The following is a 21,238-nucleotide window of genomic DNA, read 5'->3' as shown; positions in this document are numbered from 1 at the left end:
TACCTCCTCTTCAACTGCATCTAACTTGCCAGTTTCTGTGTACAACATTTTCTCCTTATCTATTCACTCATTCAATCCACATTTGTTTTCAGCCCCTCAGCACCCATCAGTTTACTTCTTTCTTCCCCTTTCAGCAAAAATGGCACCTTCTAAACTTCTAGACTCTTGAGAGTCCCTTGAACTGTAAGGAGATCAAACCAGTCAATCCTAAGGGAAATCAGTCCTGAATATTTCATTGGAAGGACTGATGCTGAAGCTGAAATTCCAATACTTTGGCCACCTGATGCAAATAACTGACTCTTTGGGAAAGACCCTGACACTGGGAAAGATTGACGGCAGGAGGAGAAGGGGACAACAGAGCATGAGGTTGGATGGCATCACCAACTCGATGGACAAGAGTTTGAGCAATCTCTGGGAGTTGGTGATGGACAGGGAAGCCTGGCGTGCTACAGTCCATGGGGTCACAAATAGTCGGACATGACTGAGTGACTGAACTGAACTAGCCTATGCAGAATTAATTCCTCCACCAGTGCTTTAAGCACCAGGATTCCCTGGTGGCTCAGACAGTAAAGAATCTGCCTGCAATGCAAAAGACCTGGATTCAATCCCTGGGTCAGAAAGATCCCCTGAGAAGGGAATGGCTACCTACTCAGTATTCTGGCCTGGAGAAGTCCATGGACAGAGGTCTATGGGGTTGAAGAGTCAGATGCGACTGAGCAACCGACACTTCCACTTTCACATGAATAAAGAAACTGCAAAAAAAAAAAAAAAGAAAAGAATAAGAAAAAGAAAGAAAAAGCTGACACAATCACAGAAATTTAACATTGACTAGCTCTTTGTGGGTTTCCCAGGTAGTGCCGTGGTAACGAATCTGCCTGCCAATGCAAGAGACCCAGGAGATGCTGGTTCAATCCCTGGGCTGGGAAGATCCCCTAGAGTAGGAAATGGTAACCCAGTATTCTTGCCTGGAAAATTCCATGGCAGAGGAACCTTATGTGCATGGGGTCACAAAGAGTCGGACATGACTGAGCAGTTGAGCACACAAGTAGATATTTGATATTTAGGAAGTTATTTTTAATTATTAAGAGTGATCATATGATTTAAAAATCTTTATCTTCTGCAGCTATATACAAAAATGTTTACATATGAAAATTATGACGTTTTTTTATTTGTTTAAATTAATCCAGTTAGTATGAAAAGGTGGAGGAGGGCAAGTAAAATCGAGTTGATTAACATTGAGAATTCATGATGAATGCACAGGGGGTCGTTTTACTGTTCTATTTTTGAGCTTGTTTGAAATTTTTCATAATAAAAAGAAAAAAATAAAAAGATACATATTTACACACAGTATAGATTACAGAGTGTTCCTCAATGGAGGATTTGGAAATAAGTTGGAAAGTACTTTAATGCTTCTAGAGGATATTTGAGGAGAAGGCAATGGCACCCCACTCCAGTACTCTTGCCTGGAAAATCCCATGGATAGAGGAGCCTGGTAGGCTGCAGTCCATGGGGTCTCTAAGAGTCGGATACAACTGAGCAACTTCACTTTCACTTTTCATTTTCATGCATTGGAGAAGGAAATGGCAACCCACTCCAGTGTTCTTGCCTGGAGAATCCCAGGGACAGAGGAGGCTGGTGGGCTGCCGTCTGTGGGGTCACACAGAGTCAGACACAACTGAAGTGACTTAGCAGCAGAGGATATTTGAAGACTACTGTTAGTAGAAAAAGATGTAAAGACAATTCATTGAAATGAAAATTTGAAATGTAGAATTCAAGCCTGAAGTAAAAAATTTAAGAAAAATACTTAGCCTGATACTTAGGTTGAAAAGAGAAGAGATGAAATGTCAAGAAGTTGTAGGAGACAACACTAAATGAGCCTGTTAACAAAGCTGACCTCATCCTAGAATAATACCAGTTTATGGGATAAAAGATGAATTTCCGGATCTACCCTCTCCCCCCTTTTTTTTAAGAGTAAAAGGAATACAGTATAAGTTGACATTTCAGGACCTCTTAATTAGCTTTTGACTGTGATCATTATTTGTGATCTGTCTCAGTCAACACCAGCAGGTGGCGTGTTTGTTAGGTTTATTTTTTTTCAAGCTCCGAAAAATTTGAGAACCTGAATGAATACATGAAAATAAGAAATGCTGGCTTTTCATTCTTCATAACCACTTCTCTCAAGAAAGATTGTTTATGAGAATACAAAAAAAATAATCTTTGTTTTTCTACTTTACCATCTTATTGAGAGATTGAGTTTTGTATTAAATTGCTAAATAACTTCTTTCACTTTTCCTCTAGTAGAATATATCTGATTAAAATCCCAGGCCATTGCTGATCTTCCCATCGTGAAATGTCTGAATATGTGGTCAAGAGGCCAAACTCCAGGGAACCAGAAAAGTATGTATTATAGCTGTGTGCTGGGATTTAACATTGCTTCCAGTGCTTTTGAAAATTTCCCACATAGGACCAAATGTTTCAGCTTAGCCTGGAACAGTCTCTATACCTACCCTTGTCGAGCGCCCCAAGGAACATCCAGGGCTAAGGCTCTGCCTCTCTCTTGGAAAGCCCTAAGCAGACACTTTATTGATGTGAAGTTTCTACAGATGGGAACAAATCAACCTCCTATTGGCTTCCCTGGTGGTTAAGAATCTGCATGCCAATGCAGGGGACACTGGGACGTAGGGTCAATTCCTGGTCTGGGAAAATTCCACATGCCATGGAGCAACGAAGCCACTGTGCCACAGCTACAGAAGCCCAGGTGCCTAGAGTCGTGCTCAGCAACAAGAGAAGCCGCCACAATGAGAAACCCATGCATCACAACTAGAGAAAGCCCACACGCAGCAACGAAGACCCAGCACAGCCAAAATTAAATAAGTAAACAAATCTTAAACAAACCAAAACCTCCTGTTAGTACTCTAGGCACAAGAGTGTCCTCAGAACCTTTAAAACAAACCGGAAATCTCTGAAAGGAAGCCAAGTGAAAATCTCCAAGTGAAATCCCTACTTCTTTGGGCTTGGGGCAGATTTTGCTCTAAATGGAACTGAAAAATGGCCCCATGAATTTTGGTGTCTTAGCATGCTCCAAGATGGGATGGGGGTAGGGGGAAGCAGGTCATTTTGTTTCTGACAAAGAAATACCAAATTGCATTGCCCATTACAAACTCATTCAACAAAAAAAACTCTTCATAGTTGACTTGATTTTGAGAAATATGCTTTCCTAATTTAATCAAAATGCTATTTTTCCCCCCACTAAAGAAACCTCTGTTATTACTATTTCTGGAAACTTTTTTCCTGTAATGTATCAGAATATTTGGAAATAGAAGTTGTTTAATGTCATAGGATGATTCAACAATAACTTCCATAAGGCTTTTCAATCCAACATGAAAGAATGTCTTTTTTTTTTTTTTTAATAGCTTTCTTACTTAAAATACCCATCACAAAATTTCTGGAAATTTGTAATATTATAAAAAGGCAAGTAAAGTTTACCTATAATTCCACCGACCTTTTTTTTTTTTCCTTGCCTCTCCGCATGACTTGCAGGATCTTAGTTTCCTGACCAGGGGTTGAACCTGGGGCAACAGCAGTGAAAGCATAAGTCCTAACCACTGGACCACCAGGGAATTCCCTCCACCAGACTTTTAAATATATATACATCATATATATATTTTAAATAGAATAGTTTGATAAGTTTTTTAAACATCCTCTTTTACTAAATGTATTGTAGACATCTTTGAATACTAATAAATACAATTATAGTAACATTACTTTCTTTAAAAAACATGGAGTAGGAAGCCATATTTATTCTTTAGTGATTTTTTAAATAGATAAAAAACATTCATAAAGTATATAAAGTTTTATGTACATCACAATAAATTTTTACATATTGTCTTATAGTTTTGGAGGCTGGCAAGTCCAAGATCAGGGTGCTAGCAAGGTAGATTTCATTCTGAGGCCTCTTCTCCTGGCTTGTAGGTGGCTATTATCTTGCTGTGTGCTCACGTGACCTCTTTGCACTCCTTGTGAAAGAGAAGGGAACCAAGAGAGACTATGCAGACTCTCTGGTGTCTTGTTGTAAGGGCACTAATTCTATCAGATTAGGGTTCCACTTATATGACCTCATTTCACTTAATCACCTTAAAGGCCTTATCTCTAGTACAGTCATATGGGGAGTTAGCTTCAATATATTGAATTTGGGAGGGATACAGTTCAGTCCATAGCACTAAGGTTTATTTTTTAAAAAGAAAGCTTTATAGAGATCTCTTCAAGAAAATTAGAGATACTAAGGGAACATTTCATGCAAAGATGGGCTCGATAAAGGACAGAAATGGTATGGACCTAACAGAAGCAGAAGATATTAAGAAGAGGTAGCAAGAATACACAGAAGAACTATACAAAAAAGATCTTCACGACCAAGATAATCATGATGGTGTGATTACTCACCTAGAGCCAGACATCCTGGAATGTGAAGTCAAGTGGGCCTTAGAAAGCATCACTACGAACAAAGCTAGTGGAGGTGATTGAATTCCAGTTGAGCTATTTCAAACCCTGAAAGATGATGCTGTGAAAGTGCTGCACTCAATATGCCAGCAAATTTGGAAAACTCAGCAGTGGCCACAGGACTGGAAAGGTCAGTTTTCATTCCAATCCCAAAGAAAGGCAATGCCAAAGAATGCTCAAACTACTGCACAATTGCACTCATCTCACACGCCAGTAAAGTAATGCTCAAAATTCTCCAAGCCAGGCTTCAGCAATATGTGAACCGTGAACTTCCAGATGTTCAAGCTGGTTTTAAAAAAGGCAGAGGAACCAGAAATCAAATTGCCCACATCCACTGGATCATGGAAAAAGCAAGAGAGTTCCAGAAAAACATCTATTCCTGCTTTATTGACTATGCCAAAGCCTTTGACTGTGTGGATCACAATAAACTGTGGAAAATTCTGAAACAGATGGGAATACCAGACCACCTGACCTGCCTCTTGAGAAACCTATATGCAGGTCAGGAAGCAACAGTTAGAACTGGACATGGAACAACAGAGTGGTTCCAAATAGGAAAAGGAGTACGTCAAGGCTGCATATTGTCACTCTGCTTATTTAACTTATATGCAGAGTACATCATGAGAAACGCTGGGCTGGAAGAAGCACAAGCTGGAATCAAGATTGCCGGGAGAAATATCAATAACCTCAGATATGCAGATGACACCACCCTTAATGGCAGAAAGTGAAGAGGAACTAAAAAGCCTCTTGATGAAAGTGAAAGAGGAGAGTGAAAAAGTTGGCTTAAAGCTCAACATTCAGAAAACAGATCATGGCATCTAGTCCCATCACTTCATGGGAAATAGATGGGGAAACAGTGGCTGACTTTATTTTGGGGGGCTCCAAAATCACTGCAGATGGTGACTGCAGCCATGAAATTAAAAGATGCTTACTCCTTGGAAGGAAAGTTATGACCAACCTAGAGAGCATATTCAAAAGCAGAGACATTACTTTGCCAACAAAGGTTCATCTAGTCAAGGCTATGGTTTTTCCTGTGGTCATGTATGGATGTGAGAGTTGGACTGTGAAGAAGGCTGAGCGCCGAAGAATTGATGCTTTTTTTTTTTTATTTATTTATTTTTTTTTGAATTGATGCTTTTGAACTGTGGTGTTGGAGAAGACTCTTGAGAGTCCCTTGGACTGCAAGGAGATCCAACCAGTCCATTCTGAAGGAGATCAGCCCTGGGATTTTTTTGGAAGGAATGGTGCTAAAGCTGAAACTCCAGTATTTTGGCCACCTCATGCGAAGAGTTGACTCATTGGAAAAGACTCTGATGCTGGGAGGGTTTAGGGGCAGGAGCAGAAGGGGACAACAGAGGATGAGATGGCTGGATGGCATCACTGACTCAATGGACATGAGTTTGAGTAAACTCCTGGAGTTGGTGATCGACAGGGAGGCCTGGCGTGCTGCAGTTCATGGGGTCGCAAAGAGTTAGACACGACTGAGCGACTGAACTGAACTGAAGTTGTATATTTGCATTGTTGTTGTTGTTTAGTCACTAAGTCATGTCCAACCCTTTGCAACCCCATGAAATGTGCACACCAGTCTTCCCTGTCCTTCACCATCTCCTGGAGTTCACTCAAATTCACGTCCTTTGAGTCAGTGATGCCATCCAACCATCTCATCTTCTGTTGTCCCCTTCTGCTCCTGCCCTCAATCTTTCCCATCATCAAGGCCTTTTCCAGTGAGGTAGCTCACTGCATCAGGTAGCCAAAATATTGGAGCTTCAGCTTCAGCATGAGTCCTTCCAGTGAATATTCAGGGTTGATTTCCTATTTCCTGATAAATCAGGATTGACTGATTTATCTCCTTTCTGTCCAAGGGACTCACAAGAATCTTCTCCAACATCACAGTTAAAAAGCATCAATTCTTTCGCGCTCAGCCTTCTTTATGATCCAGCTCTCACATCTGTACATGACTGCTGGAGAAACCATAGCTTTGACGATACAGACCTTTGTCAGCGGTGTTAGCTTTAATATATTGAATTTGGAAGGGATACAATTCAGTCCATAGCACTAAGTTTATTTTTTAAGAAGAAAGCCTTATATATACTACTTAAGTTATATATTTGAATAATATATCAAAATAAAAAGTCAAAAGATTCTGTTGAATAATTTAGGAGAATGATTTATGTGGTTTCTCTGAACTTTATGGGGCTTCCTTGGTGGCTCAGCTGGTAAAGAATTTGCTTGCAGTGCAGGAACCTGGGTTCGATCCCTGGGCTGGAAAGATCCCCTGAAGAAGTGAACAGCTAGCCACTCCAGTGTTCTTGCCTGGAGAAGTCCATGGGGTCGCGAAGAGTCAGACAGGACTGAATGACTTTCAGTTTCTGGAATTTGTGAGGTCAAAGATTTTTATCTTTTCTATTCATTGCTAAATTCTCATGTCTAGAACACTGAGAAGCACATAACTAGTGCTCCATATTTACTGAATGAATAACTGAATGCTTTCCTTTCTTTTTTTTCTGGAGTAGGGAGCTAGTATCAGAGCTTAAGAGCCATGGATTATTAAGACAGGTAAGCTTTATCATTGGTTCTTTTCCTTGGACAAGTTACTAAAATTCTCTGTGCCATAGTTTTCTCTTCTGCCAAATGGGTTATTTTAGGGTTGTTGTAAGGATTAAATTAATTAAAAGGCTTAAGCCATTTAGAATAGTATCCAATATGTAGTTGGTAGACGTGGATACCTTGATATAGGCAATAAGTGCTAGATATTTATGTTTATGCCTAATTCCCCTTTTTATATTTATGTTCATAACCTAAGAAAATATCCTGTGAAGTCGGTAATATGGAATTCTTGTTGCCTCTGCTTTTCAGGAAGAAATACTGAGGCACAGAGTTCAAATGACTTGTAAATGTGATCTGCAACATAAATATCCTACTTGAATATTTAAAGTAAGGCAATATATTTGCATTTTGCTGGAATTATTACTTATGTTTTTTAATGTTTTACTTAATTAATGGTTTACAAACCTAAATTGAGCCCCCAAATTCTGTTTATGCATATACAACAGATATAAAGTCACTAACTTGTGGCTATATATGGTCTCCCATATTTTGGATCCTCCTTGTGACTTTTAGGGCTTCCCAGGTAGTGCTCGGAGAAGGCAATGGCAACCCACTCCAGTACTCTTGCCTGGAAAATCCCATGGGCCTGGTAGGCTGCAGTCCGTGGGGTCGCTAAGAGTCAGACACGACTGGGCGACTTCACTTTCACTTTTCACTTTCTTGCATTGGAGGAGGAAATGGCAAACCACTCCAGTGTTCTTGCCTGGAGAATCCCAGGGACGGTGGGGCCTGGTGGGTTGCCGTCTATGGGGTCGCACTGAGTCCGACACGACTCAGGCGACTTAGCAGCAGTAGCAGCAGCAGGTAGTGCTAGTGGTAAAGAATCGGCCTGCAATGTGGGAGACCAGGGCTCGACCAGGGTAGGGAAGACTCCTGGAGGAAGAAATGACAACCCACTCCAGTACTGTTGCCTGGAGAATCCCATGGACATGGGAGTCTGGAGGCCTGTAGTCCATGGGGGTCACAAAGAGTGGAACACAACTCGCTGTCTGAGCACTGCTATGATTTTTTTAAAGATACACATTTACAGTCTCAACTAGCCATTAGGTATTTTCTCAGGCAAGGAAAGCTGAGAAGTACAGCTATTAACGTTCAGAATCCTGTAAACTTTGGAATTCTCATTTATAAAAAAAAAAAATCAGGAATCCCTGCTCTAGTGGCTCCACATGTAAGGAAATTTTTGTGTATCTTGAGCTCTTAATCAGAACTGTAGAGAACTTCTCTCTCGAGCTTGCCTGAAACTGGGAAAACCGAAGCTGCAGCTTCGGCCTAGGGGGTTGTGAGCGGAGCGCCTGTCCGACATAAACTACAACTCCCAGGACTCCCGGGCCGGCGCTCCCGGGAGTAGTCGTGGTTCATTCAACACGCAAGCCCGCGTTGCCCGTCCCCTCTCCCTTCCCCGGCAGTCCACACTTTGGGTTCTGACTCCAGATGAGCAAGCCAACAGCCGTCTCGGGGGACGTTTTCTTGCTGTATCGTTTTCTCTCTTGTTTCCTCTGTTAGCTTATGTTGCGCACACTCAAGAACTCCTCTGCCGCAGAGGAGTGGCGACGCCCGAGGAGGCGGGGTCGGGCTCTAACCCAGACTAGGTGAACCCGGAGGTGAAAGGGATCCGGTGACCGATGGGCTGAAATGTAGTGGATCACAGAAGGTTCCGACTTCAGTAAGGAAACCTAGTGTCCTTAATTTTTTTTAAGTACTCGCAGTTCATGTCTCTTTTCTGATCTTAAAAGTCTATTTTCTTTCTCTAGGTTTTTTTCCCCCTGGTGCCTCCCTGTGGGATCATTCTTGATACAGAGTAACTCAGTGTAGTTTACACGTGATACCCTCGTGCGGGCTTAGTGTCGCTTCTGATTTGCGGAGGCTGAGAGTTCCTAGAATTTCAGATTAATCTTGTTAACTGCGTGTATGGGGGCGAGGGGGTGAGGGGTGAAGGAGAAGACTTGAAATTCTCAAGTATAGATAACCCTAGAGGGTTTACTTAACATTGAAGTTCATGACCTAGAGAGGTACTTTACTTGTTCAGCCGCTCAATGGTATCCGACTCTTCACCAGGCTTCCCTGCCCTTCACTATCTCTGGGAGTTTGCCCCGACTCCTGTCCACTGAGTCGATGATGCCATCCAGCCATTTCATCCTCTGTCCTCCCCTTTCTACTAACTGTTCCTAAAAAGGAACTCTAGCTAAAAGTGTTTCAACAAAAATCTTTTTTGCCTTTTTTTTCTCTGTCCTTTTTCAAATGGACACGCCTGTGATGGAGACTAGATATTGCTACCCATCAGGGTTCTTGGCCTCCTTAATCACTAGAAAGTGTTCAGAGGCTAGTCAGGATATTGAAACAAGGCTTTATTCAGGCCCCTGCTACAGCAGGGGTGAGCCAGAACAAGTTTGCTTGCTTGCTCACTTGGCTGGGGGTGTGGAGAGAGAGGCGAGCTTGTTCGTGTAGATTAGGTGGTTCGTCCCTCCCTTTGAGGGGTCATGCTCAGGACCATGCTTGTACTCCCAGCTCTTCAGGCTCTTGGGAGGTGGCAGGTGGGCTTTTTGGTCTCTTTGTATCTAGGTGTCCAGAATTTGCCCCAACTGCACATGCACGCAGTTAAGTCCCTTATAGTTTCTTTGTGTTTTGTTGCTCCTGGAGATGTTTGTCCAGGTGCAAACATGGTAGCCCTGCACCAACGGGGTCCCAGGTCCCAGCCCCTAGCCTGTCTCAATGTGAAGAGGAGTAGTAACTCCTGCTGGAGGACTAGCATTTGTGGCTACTGGACACTGGTACCCTCTTTAGAGTGTGATTAAGTTACATTTTGTTAACAGAACCCTGCAAATTTTGAATATATTAGAGACCATTCTATTTCTTAGGAAATAATGATATCCAAGTTAGCTGACCTGCAATGATCAACTGAACTAATATATTAATACACCTAGCATAGTAGGAACACTGGAGATAATAAAGGTTGATTCTGATCAGTTTTGACCCTTACTTCAATTTTGAACCTCAGGATTGTAGGGGCAAAGTATTTTTCTTAGAACATTTTATCTTCTCCCTTTCTTATTCAGTAATCACAAATGTGTACATTTGTTAGCTCTTTTGGTTATCTCTGTTAGAGGGAAGGAGAACAGATAGTTATTGGACACAGCCAAATTCACCTAACTTGTAATTTTTTAAGTAATTTTTTCCTTGATTGTAAAAATACTATGTGCTGTATGTATAGGAAATTCAGAAAACACTAAAAAGTAGGGGGAAAAGAAAAAGTATCCATAATCTCACAACTAGAGACCATAGTATTAACATTTTGGTGTGTATTTTTATCTAGTTTTCTTTTTTCAAAATAAAAATTGTCCTCAATTATGAGGGGTTGCTGCTGCTGCTGCTACTGCTAAGTCACTTCAGTTGTGTCCAACTCTATGCAACCCCATAGACGGCAGCCCACCAGGCTCCTCTGTCCCTGGGATTCTCCAGGCAAGAATACTGGAGTGGGTTGCCATTTCCCTCTCCAATGCTTGAAAGTGAAAAGTGAGTAAATGTCCCCATAATCCATGTATTCCGTATACTGTAGAAAATTTGAAAACCTAATTGATAATATATTGTTTTTGAGTCTGCTTTTTTCATTTAGTATAATTAGCTTCATTGTCTTTTTTTTTAAGCCAAATTTCTCCATTTTTACTATTAATACGTAAAGTTTTTATCCTTTGAATCTCAGCTAAAAGGGAAGCATCTTTGAAGAGAGATTGCATAGTTGGGAATGAAAAACACTGAGCTCTAAACAGGCAACTTGCATTCAACTCTGCCTGAAACGGGTACAATGAATAATCATGATTAAGTTACCTGACTTCTTGGGCATCTGGGTACCTAAAATTAAAGTATTAGACAAGGAAATAGTATTTCCTTCAAATTTAGAAATCTGTTAATATGTGAGACACCTAAGCTTGCATGGTTATTTTGTACTTGTGCTTATTCACAGACTCAATTTTAGATTCTGGATATGTTATAAGTAATAGGTGATACAACCTATTCTATTGATATATTTATTCATTATACTCTTACTCATTTGCCTTAGTTAATTATATATGGTGAGTGGGTGGAAAACAGTGCTGTCTTCATTTATTTTGTTTGATTCAGAGATTTGAAGAATCATTTTCCTTTGTGGGTTATTGAATTTGGGGACTGTGTGTGGAGCTGGCTGAGGCAGTGAACTGAGCTAGATTGCTTGAGGTTCCTTCCAGTTTTTCTTTCTGTGGAGTTGATATTTTTCAACTTGTGCTTATTTTGTTTCAGACGCTGAGATGAATCGTCGTCACCTATTTGCTTGGCTTTTTAGACATCTGTCTCTTAATGGTCACCTCCAGTGTCACGTCTGTCGCCATTCTCATCAGCTTACACAGATCCCTCTTGACACAAGGCTGTGGGTCTTTAGGCGAAACAGGAATCATGTTGTCCATCGTCTGTTAAATAAGAATTGCTCCAGGAGATACTGTCATCAAGATACCAGCATGCTCTGGAAGCATAAAGCACTACAAAAATACATGGAGGACCTGAATAAGGAGTACCAAACGCTTGATCATTGTTTGCATCACATCTCTGCCAGTGAAGGGGACCGGAGGTCCTTGACTCGACGGCATGCTGAGCTGGCCCCGCTTGCGGTCATTTACAAAGAAATTCAGGAGGCTGAACAAGCTATTGAAGAATTAGAATCAATGTGTAAAAGTAGGTAAAGATGTGTGTGTGTACAAGTACAGGATTGATTCTCTAAGTTAAAGCTATATTGAACTCGAGCTCTTAAAAAACCGACGAGTAATAAAGCCCTACAATTGGAAAGGACAGGACTCTGTACTGTAAGTCTGGGTGTCTGACAGCTTCTAAAGAGTAACTCCTACTATGAGACTGAGGTCCTCATGGTCCTCGCCAAGATGCTGTTAAGGTTTGGGAGACTGAATACTGACCTTTTCAGAAGCTTTAATTTCTTGATTAGATCTTTGTTGAGCACTATCCTGGATGCTACATACCATGGACACAAAAATACAATTCCTACCCCATCAGAGGGCTCATGTAGTACGGGCATTGTTTCATCACCCTTGGAGGAAACCCTGCACCCTTTAGCCATCTCATCCCAATCCTGCCATCCCTACCAGCCTTACTTTCTGTCTCTATCCAGTTACTTACTTCAGGCATTTTATATAAATGGAATCATCCAATATGTTAGCTTCCTTCATAAGCTAAGATTGGCTTCTTTCACTTAGGATATGTTTAAGGTTCAATTTCGTTGTAGCATGTCTCTGAGCTTCATTTCTTTTTATTGATGAATTATGTCCCATTGTATAGATACCTCACATTTTATTTATATCCATTCATCAGTTGTTGGTTATTGAGTTGTTTCCACTTTTTGGTTATTATGAACAATGCTGTTACAAATACTTGTGTATAGGTTTTTGTGTGGACATATATTGCTATATGGTAACTCCATGTTTAATCTCTTGAGGAGCTGCCTGACAGGTTTTCCTAAGAGGCTGCACCATTTTACATTCCATCTCCCATGTATGAGAGTTCTGGTTTCTCCACATCCTCTCCAACCTTTGTGGATCCACCTTTGTGATTCTAGCCATCCTAGTGTGTGAAATGGTATCTTACTGTGATTTTGACTTTCATTTCTCTGATGAATGTGCCTATTGTATGTCACCTTTGGATAAATGACTGTTTAAATCCTTTGCCCATTTTTTAATTGAGTTGTCTTTTTTATTATTGAGTTGTACGAGTTCTTTATGTTACAGATACAAGTTCCGTATCAGAAATATTATTTGCAAAATTTTTCTTCCATTTTGTGGGTTGTCCCTTGAAGCACTACCATTTTTAATTTTGATGAGGTTTATCTTTTTTTTTCCTCTTGTTTGTGTTTTGGAGCCATATCTAAGAAACCCACAGTAACGAAGATTCAGATCTGTGTTTTATTCCAAGAGTTTTATATTTTTAGCCCTTATATTTAGGTCATTGATCTATTTGAGTTAATTTTACATACATAATGTGAGAGGTGTTAATTTTCAATTTTAGTATCTCTTAATATTATTGTCTTAACATTTTTCTTTTATAAACAGTTTCCAAAATATATAGAAGTTGAGAAACAAGTGTAATGGATTAACCTGGGATTTAAGACTTACTTTGCTATTAGCTTTTAGTTTAATTTATAAGCTTTATTCTGTGTATCATCCTGTGTATCATCTGTGTGTCAAGCTTTATTCTGCGTATCATCATTTTTTTATGTATTTATTTTATTGTTGGCTGCACTGGGTGTTTCTTGCCGTGTGCAGTCTTTCTCTAGTTCCGGGACTACTCTCTAGTTGCGGTGCGCGGGCTTCTCATTGCAGTGGCTTCTCTTTTTGTGGAGCACAAGCCCTAGGGCTTGTGGGCTTCAGTGGTTGTGCACAAGCTTAGTTGCCCCGCAGCGTGTGGGATCTTCCCAGACCAGGGATTAACCCGTGCCTCCTGCATTGCAAGGCGGATTCTTAACCACTGGACCACCAGGGAAGCCCTTCTCACCTCTTTTAATGAGTATTATTTTTTACTCTTTTGCATAATTCCTCTCAAATTTGTAATTATTTGGGAAAGTTGCTTGCACATATTATGCATGTTAGTCACTCAGTCGTGTCCGACTCTTTGCAACCCCATGGACTGTAGCCCACCAGGCTCCTCTGTCCATGGAATTTTCCAGGCAAGAATACTGGAGTGGGTTGCCATTCCCTCTCCAGGGAATCTTCCCAACTCAGGGATCGAACCCTATTGCACATAATAGGAGCTTACTAAATGTTTTCCAAATTAAACTGACACAAACTCTGTCAGCCATGTTTGTGTCATGCAATATTAGTAGATTCAAATAGTAGATTGCTTCTAAAGTTTCTACTACAATTCTGCTATTTTATAATAATAGTGATAATAGCTACATTTACTAAGTCTTATTATGTGCCAGGCATTAAGCTAAGTATTTTGCAAATATTAATCTCATTTGAATGCTCACAATGACCTTATGAGGTAGGAATTTTTATTAATATTCCCACTTTATAAATGAAACCGAGAGGTTAAAGTGCCAAAGGTCACTTAGCTGGTCCAGAGAGCAGCAGGGATTTGAACCCAATCAATGAGATTGCACAGCTGCTACTCTTATTCACTGCCCAAGGATTCGAAGTCAAATATACAGTCTACGTCTGTAATATATCTTGCATGAGTCTTCTCCTATCCTTTCCACTACTTTATATCTTTGTTATAGCTCATCAAAGATGTTTACAATAAATTCCTAACTTGTAGTCTCATCTCCAAGCTTTTCCAGCCTAGTGAGTGAGTGCTCAGTCGTGTCCAACTCTTAGTGACCCCATGGACTATGCAGTCCATGGAATTCTCCAGGCCAGAATAGTGGAGTGGGTAGCCTTTTCCTTCTCCAGGGGATCTTCCCAACCCAGGGATCGAACCCAGGTCTCCCACATTGAAGGCAGATTCTTTACCAGCTGAGCCACAAGGGAAGCCCAAGAAGGGTAGCGTATCCCTTCTCCAGCATATCTGCCTGATCCAGGAATCAAACCAGGGTCTCCTGCATTGCAGGCGGATTCTTTCCCAATTGAGCTATGAGAGGTTCCCAGCTTAAGTACAACCTTAACTATACTACTTTCCTACTGTTAATTTTCAGTAAATCCCATTGCCTGTAAATACAGATTGTTTGGCTTGGCATTTAAGAGTCCCTGCAGAGTGACTCCCACCTCTCTGTGTAGTCTTATTTCCCTTTGCATGTTCTATTTTCCAACCAAAATAGACCAATTTGCCATTTCCTGAATATACTCAGACCATCCCATGTCTTTGCTCATGTTCTTAACCCACCAATTTCATCTTCTTGAAATTCAGTCCTCTTACAAAGTATGGCTTGAATATCATACTTTGGCTTCACTCCCCTCTGTAAAACAAGTATGATTACCTTTCTCTGTTTTGTATTCTAATCTCTTATGTAACTGTCTTAACTTCAGTCCCTTTCCCTGAGCCTCAAGTACAGGGCCTGTGTCTTATTTTTATTTCCTGCAGCACCAGTCACATTGAATTGAATCTGGTGAAATTGAATTAGGTTGGATTTTACAGTCCAGCAAGGAATGATTGCAAATCAGCAGGTGTTTCTGGTATACCTTTGACCCAGCCAACACATTGAGGTGTTTGACTCAGCCGACACATGACTCAACACATTGAGTCATGGCAGCCTGGCTGCCGTCTGAGGCTTACGTGCACAAGGCGAGGCCAGCAGTGATAGTACAATTCTGCAACAGGCCATTTATAGTTAGAAATTGAGGTCAGGGACTTCCCTGGTGCTCCAGGGGTTGAGACGTCACCCTCCAGTGTAGGCAGTGCGGGTTTGATCCCTGGTCAGGGAGCTAAGATCACACACACACACAAGGAAGAGATTCGCACCTTATTTAGGAATCTTCCTTAAGGGTCAAAGTCTGGGTTAGACCACCCTTTAGGCCTCAGTGGCACTACTTTTACTACCTATCGTAACCAGGTGAATGTGTCCATCTTTGCCAGCAGACTGAGCCCCTTGAGGCCTGAACCATGTTTTATTCATCCTTGGGTCTCCAGCAACTAGAGCCAGTGTTAAATGTTGAAAGATGGAATGACGCATAGAATTCCACCAGACCCCGATGACTTCCATGACTAGAGAAGGATTTTAAAGAGCCTTCTCTCTTTTATGAGTCTTCATTTCTAATTTTTTAATTATTAAGTATCAAAAATGTCTACCTCATTTAGCACACATCACCACTGACAAATGGAGTCTCTAGGCATCTAAAGCAATGGGGTCAAAGGTTATAGGATTCAACCTGTTTGGCCACTATCTCATTGACAGCTTGTTTTGTGAGAGTTCCAGGATTTAATTTTTGGCTTTGAAATGTGAAAAGAACCACTCTTTCCATAAAGCAGAGGTTGCCAAGATGTGTGGGTTTTTGACCCATGTGGTGTTTTAAAAAAATGTTTACTAAGGATGAGCATTTTTAAGAGTGCTCAAAATTTATGGAGGTTCTAGCCATGCTAGATTACTCAGTGTGCTAACCAATGACTGCCACCTTTAGACAAGTAGTCACCCCAGTTTACTCTAAAACTTAGCTTATTTGGGTCAGGAAGATGTCATCACTGATTTTTATAGTTACTTATAGACATTCATATCACCAGCTCTTTGGAGCAAGATTATACTTATTTTCACACAAGTTTTTTGGACATACTTAGCATAAGGCAATGGCACCTCACTCCAGTACTCTTGCCTGGAAAATCCCATGGACAGAGGAGCCTGGTAGGCTGCAGTCCATGGGGTCACTAGGAGTTGGACATGACTAAGCGACTTCACTTTCACTTTTCACTTTCATGCATTGGAGAAGGAAATGACAACCCGCTCCAGTGCTTTTGCCTGGAGGATTCCATGTACGGGGGAGCCTGGTGGACTGCCGTCTATGGGGTTGCACAGAATTGGACATGACTGAAGCGACTTAGCAGCAGCAGCAGCAGCAAATACTTAATTGATATTCTCTAACTATTGTTGTAATAGTTCTTTTTTATAATCCCTTGCCTTCACAACATAAAATTTAGTAGATTGAGGTTAGGTAGCTATTTAAGAGTTTCTTGGTGAGTATTTAAACGTTTTTACTATTGATGGTTTGTAGGTCTAAATAAACAAGATGAAAAACAGCTACAAGAACTTGCATTGGAAGAGAGGCAAACCATTGCTCAGAAAATCAACATGTTATACAGTGAGGTATGTTTTAAGAGGTAAACTAAACCTGATACTGTGAATATAAAGGAATACTGTTCTTGCTCAATTATGTTTTGGTGCTTAAAGTACTTTCTGAACACGAGTTTTATTAAGTTTTCTCTTAGAATGATTGATAATGTTGGGTTTAGTGCTGTAATTTACGACAGAATGAGATTGAGGTGAAGAGATTGTGATGGCAAAGAAAAGAACAAGCCCCCTGCCTCCAGACAAAAGTATTCCAAAGCTGAATCTACTTCAACAAGGGGAGGAGTCCAGGGTTTTTAAGTCTTAGAAAAAGGGAGCAGCTCATGCTGCTTAGGTTAAATATGGAACGAATCCAAGACTGTAGAGACAATGGGTTAATGTAAGTCTTTAGCCCCTTCTAGCTCAGCGGATGGATTGTCTAAAAGAAAAGGAAGATCCACCACTGCATCTTATGTTCCCTTTTGCCATGTCTGCCATCCCCCTACCTTCAGTTTTCCCTACTCTGGGAACCCAGTAGACGGGCTTTTGTTTTTAATTGAAGTACAGTTGATTTACAATGTTGTGTTAGTTTCAGGTGTACAGTACAGTTATTCTGTTACGTATACACACACACACATATATCTTCTTTCTCAGCTTCTTTTTCATTATAGGTTATTACAAAATTTTCAGTATAATTCCCTGTTCTATACAGTAGGTCCTTGTTGTTTATTTTATATATAGCAGTATATATTTGTATATGTTAATCCCAAACTCTTAATTTATCCCTCCCCCTTTTCCCTTTGATGACCCTGTTTGTTTTCTATGTCTGTGCATCTATTTCTGTTTTGTAAATAAGTTCATTTGTATCCTTTTTTTTTTTTTAAGATTCCACAGATAAGCAACAGTGTATGATATTTGTCTTTCTCTGTCTGGCTTACTTCACTTAGTATGATAATAATCTCTGGAGGGGCTTTTTGAGGGGTTGAGGAGGATGTGGTGGAGGTATCAATATTTTTTATCCCTGATGTAAACAGCTAGTCAAAAACAGAAGTCAGACGTCTGACTCCTAGTCTAATATTCTCTCCATCAGGCCATATCATTTCTAGCAGAGATGGACTGTTTCAAAAACTGTCAGTAGGAAGAGTCCATGATACATGGGTAATTTCAGTTTGATTTGAAAGACCTTTTAGTAATAATAAAAAGAAAACTGCTTCCGTTTTCTTCCTAAGAGGGAAATTGGTTACTTTCTTTATCAGAAAGTCCCTCTTTTTCTTATTACACTGAAAAAATATTTGAGCCTTATCTTGGGAGTCCTCAATCTACTCTTTAAACAGCAACTCTGCTGAGAAGACAGGGCATGGCCAGGCACTGGCATTTATTGCGGGAGAGAACATGTAATCATATATAAAAAGTCCTCATTTTCTCCAAATGAAGACTTTGAAAGCTTTCTTTCATTACATGAAAGAAGCTACTGTTCAGGACTACTAGAAGCAGAATCTGAAGAAAACTGAGTGGAACACTGGACTTTGATCTGAACTTCTGCATTTTAGAAAATTGAGATAATCTGATAGCATTGTAGAAACTATCCCAACAAGTAACTTCATTGTTTAACATAAACTGATTGCTTATCTTAGGCCTAATTAGGTCTGCTTATTAAAGCCAGACCTCTTTTGGGATGATCTATGATTTTATTAATTACTGATTTTATTAATATTTGGGAATCTCTTATCTAAGTTCAAGTAATAACAGCATACCATGGAAACTATACACACTAATACTGATTTTTCCCCCTTTTCAGCTTTTCCAGAGTCTACTGCCAAAGGAGAAATATGACAAAAATGATGTTATTTTAGAAGTGACATCTGGAAGAACGACTGGAGGTCAATAAAATAATTTTATTGTAAATGCTCTTAAAAAATACTTAAAGGTTACCTTGATTTGACACACTATAAAAGTTTGTTAAATGTGTTTCCCTTTGGAAGCAGTTACTTCTCAACTCCTAAGGGGCCTTGTATCAATACTTAAGGAGGACTTTCCTAAAATTTCCTGGAATTTCTTCTCCTAGAAAAAGCAGAATTTTTTTTTTTTATTTAAGTATAGTTGATTTATAGTGTTGTCTTAGTTTCTAGCATATAGTGATTCAGTTACACCTATATATATATTCTTTTTCATATTTTTTTTAATTTGGTTTATTATAGGATATTGAATATATTCAATTCTAGTGTGCTATACAGTAGAACGTTGTTGTTGATCTATTATGTATATAGTATTATATATCTGCTAATCCCAGACTGCTCATTTATCCCTCCTCATTCCCTATCCTGGAGAAGGCAATGGCACCCCACTCCAGTACTCTTGCCTGGAAAATCCCATGGACGGAGGAGCCTGGTAGGCTGCAGTCCATGGAGTCGTGAAGAGTCGGACATGACTGAGCGACTTCACTTTCACTTTTCACTTCCATGCATTGGAGAAGGCAGTGGCAACCCACTCCAGTACTCTTGCCTGGAAAATCCCATGGACAGAGGAGCCTAGTGGGCTGCAGTCCATGGGGTTGCTAGAGTTATACACGACTGAGTGACTTCACTTTCACTTTTCACTTCCATGCATTGGAGAAGGCAATGGCAACCCACTCCAGTACTCTTGCCTGGAAAATCCCATGGGCTGCCGTCTATGCACTCGCACAGAATCAGACACAACTGAAGCAACTTAGCAGCAGCAGTAGCAGCAGCATCCCCTATCCCCTTTGGTAAACATAAATTTGATGTCTGTATCTATAAGGTTGTTTGTTTCATAAATAAGTTGATTTGAGTCATAGTTTAGATTCCACATAGAAGTGATATCATTTGATTTGTCTTTCTTCCTTTTCTGACTCACTTCATTTTGTGAGATAATCTCTAGGTCCATCCATATTGCTGCGCAGATGGCGTTACTTTGCTCTTTTCCAAGGCTGAGTAGTGTTCCATTGCACATGGATGCCAGACCTTCTTTACCCATTCATCTCTCAGTGGACATTTAGGTTGTTTCCATGTCTCGGCTATTGTAAATAATGCTGCAGTGAACACTGAGGTGCATGTGTCTTTTTGTATTAGAGTTTTCTCCAGATATATGCCCAGGAGTAGGATTGCAGAGTCATATGGCAACTCTATTTTTAGTTTTTTAAGGAACCTCCATACTGTTTTCCGTAGTGACTCTACCAGTTTACATTCCCACCAACAATGCTGGAGGGTTCCTTTCTCCCCACACCTTCTCCAGCGTTTGTTATTCATAGATTTTTAATGGTGGCCATTCTGAGCAGTGTGAATTGATACCTCCTTTGTAGTTTTGATTTGTGTTTCTCTAATAATTAGTGATGTTGAACATCTTTTCATGTGCCTATTGTCCATCTGTATGTCTTCTTTGGAAAATGTATAGTGACTGAATATTTTTTTATTTTCTTTTAGGTGATATCTGCCAACAATTTACCCGAGAAATATTTGATATGTACCAGAATTATTCAAGCTACAAACACTGGAGATTTGAACTTCTGAATTATACACCAGCTGATTATGGTAAGTGTGTTTGAGGATTTTGTCCATAGACGATGCTGAAAATTATTTTTTCTCTGCTTTTGATTAGAACCATGTTGTCCTGTTTTTTAAAACATATGGTCTGTATCTACTAAATATTGTGACATGGACTCATGAATTACAGTGGCTTACTATAGTAGAATTCTTGCTATAGAAGAAGAGAATGGGAGAAAGAGAAGTATCCTCTCAGGAAGGAATATATGAATTAGCAAAACTTTTCCTGTGGAGGGTTGATAAATGCCTTGCCTGGGAAATCATTGTTCTGTTATACAAAGCCAAGATGTATTAAACTTTTTACTCTAAAGTACTTATAATGTGTTAGATGTTTATGGGAATGCAGAAAAAGTTAGTCATTTATCTTTAGTTTCAAGATGCTCCCACTCAAGCTGGACTGATAAAAACTTAGATAACATAAACAATAAGAAACTAGTGCAAGTCTTTAAAGTTTTAAATACTCAAAGTATGTTAAATTAGAACAGCTGATAATTCTGTTTTGTTCCATTCTTTTAATTCATCTGGAAGTTTTTTAATCTTCCTGGTTACACAAAGATACACCATGGTAGACAGAGGGCCCATGAGTAATAACTCACAAATGATCAAAGTGGGGAAAGAAGATTCACATAAGTGACCCAATCCAGGGAAATGAAAACCAGTGGCGAGCATAGGCAGTGTGTGCTCAGTACAGATTTGAAGTATAGCCAGTGGTCGGGAAAGAGGAAAACCAGGAGAGCAGAGGGAAGGAGTAATCTGAGCAACGGCATGATGGTGGGGAACATCTTGCAGTGTGTGTAGAAGTGGGGAAGCCAGTTAATCGGGATATTTGTGATGAGAAGTGAGAGGAAATAGGTTT

The 21,238-nt window shown here is 40.1% G+C and overlaps 1 protein-coding gene across 6 annotated transcripts in view; it reads left to right on the top strand.

Annotated features, from left to right (window-relative positions):
• The window catches only part of MTRF1 (mitochondrial translation release factor 1), a 57,046-nt gene that overhangs the window by 8,169 nt on the left and 27,639 nt on the right, over positions 1–21,238 (top strand). For 2 of the 6 annotated variants that reach the window (XM_055541968.1, XM_055541967.1), the window contains exons 2-5: positions 11,374–11,802; positions 16,770–16,861; positions 18,621–18,702; positions 20,263–20,370. In XM_055541968.1, coding sequence (XP_055397943.1) covers positions 11,382–11,802; positions 16,770–16,861; positions 18,621–18,702; positions 20,263–20,370 — 703 coding nt within the window. In that variant the 5' untranslated portion in view covers positions 11,374–11,381. Of the gene's footprint in view, positions 1–2,298; positions 2,398–7,007; positions 7,051–8,436; positions 8,765–10,411; positions 10,612–11,373; positions 11,803–16,769; positions 16,862–18,620; positions 18,703–20,262; positions 20,371–21,238 lie in introns of those variants that run through there. The other 4 variants (XM_055541966.1, XM_055541964.1, XM_055541962.1 and 1 more) reach the window with 4 other exon arrangements.

The sequence above is a fragment of the Bubalus kerabau genome, chromosome 12, assembly GCF_029407905.1.
Source record: "Bubalus kerabau isolate K-KA32 ecotype Philippines breed swamp buffalo chromosome 12, PCC_UOA_SB_1v2, whole genome shotgun sequence".
Taxonomy (NCBI): domain Eukaryota; kingdom Metazoa; phylum Chordata; class Mammalia; order Artiodactyla; family Bovidae; genus Bubalus; species Bubalus kerabau.
The sequence above is the reverse complement of the archived record's forward strand: the minus strand, read 5'-3'. Positions and strand labels throughout refer to the sequence as shown.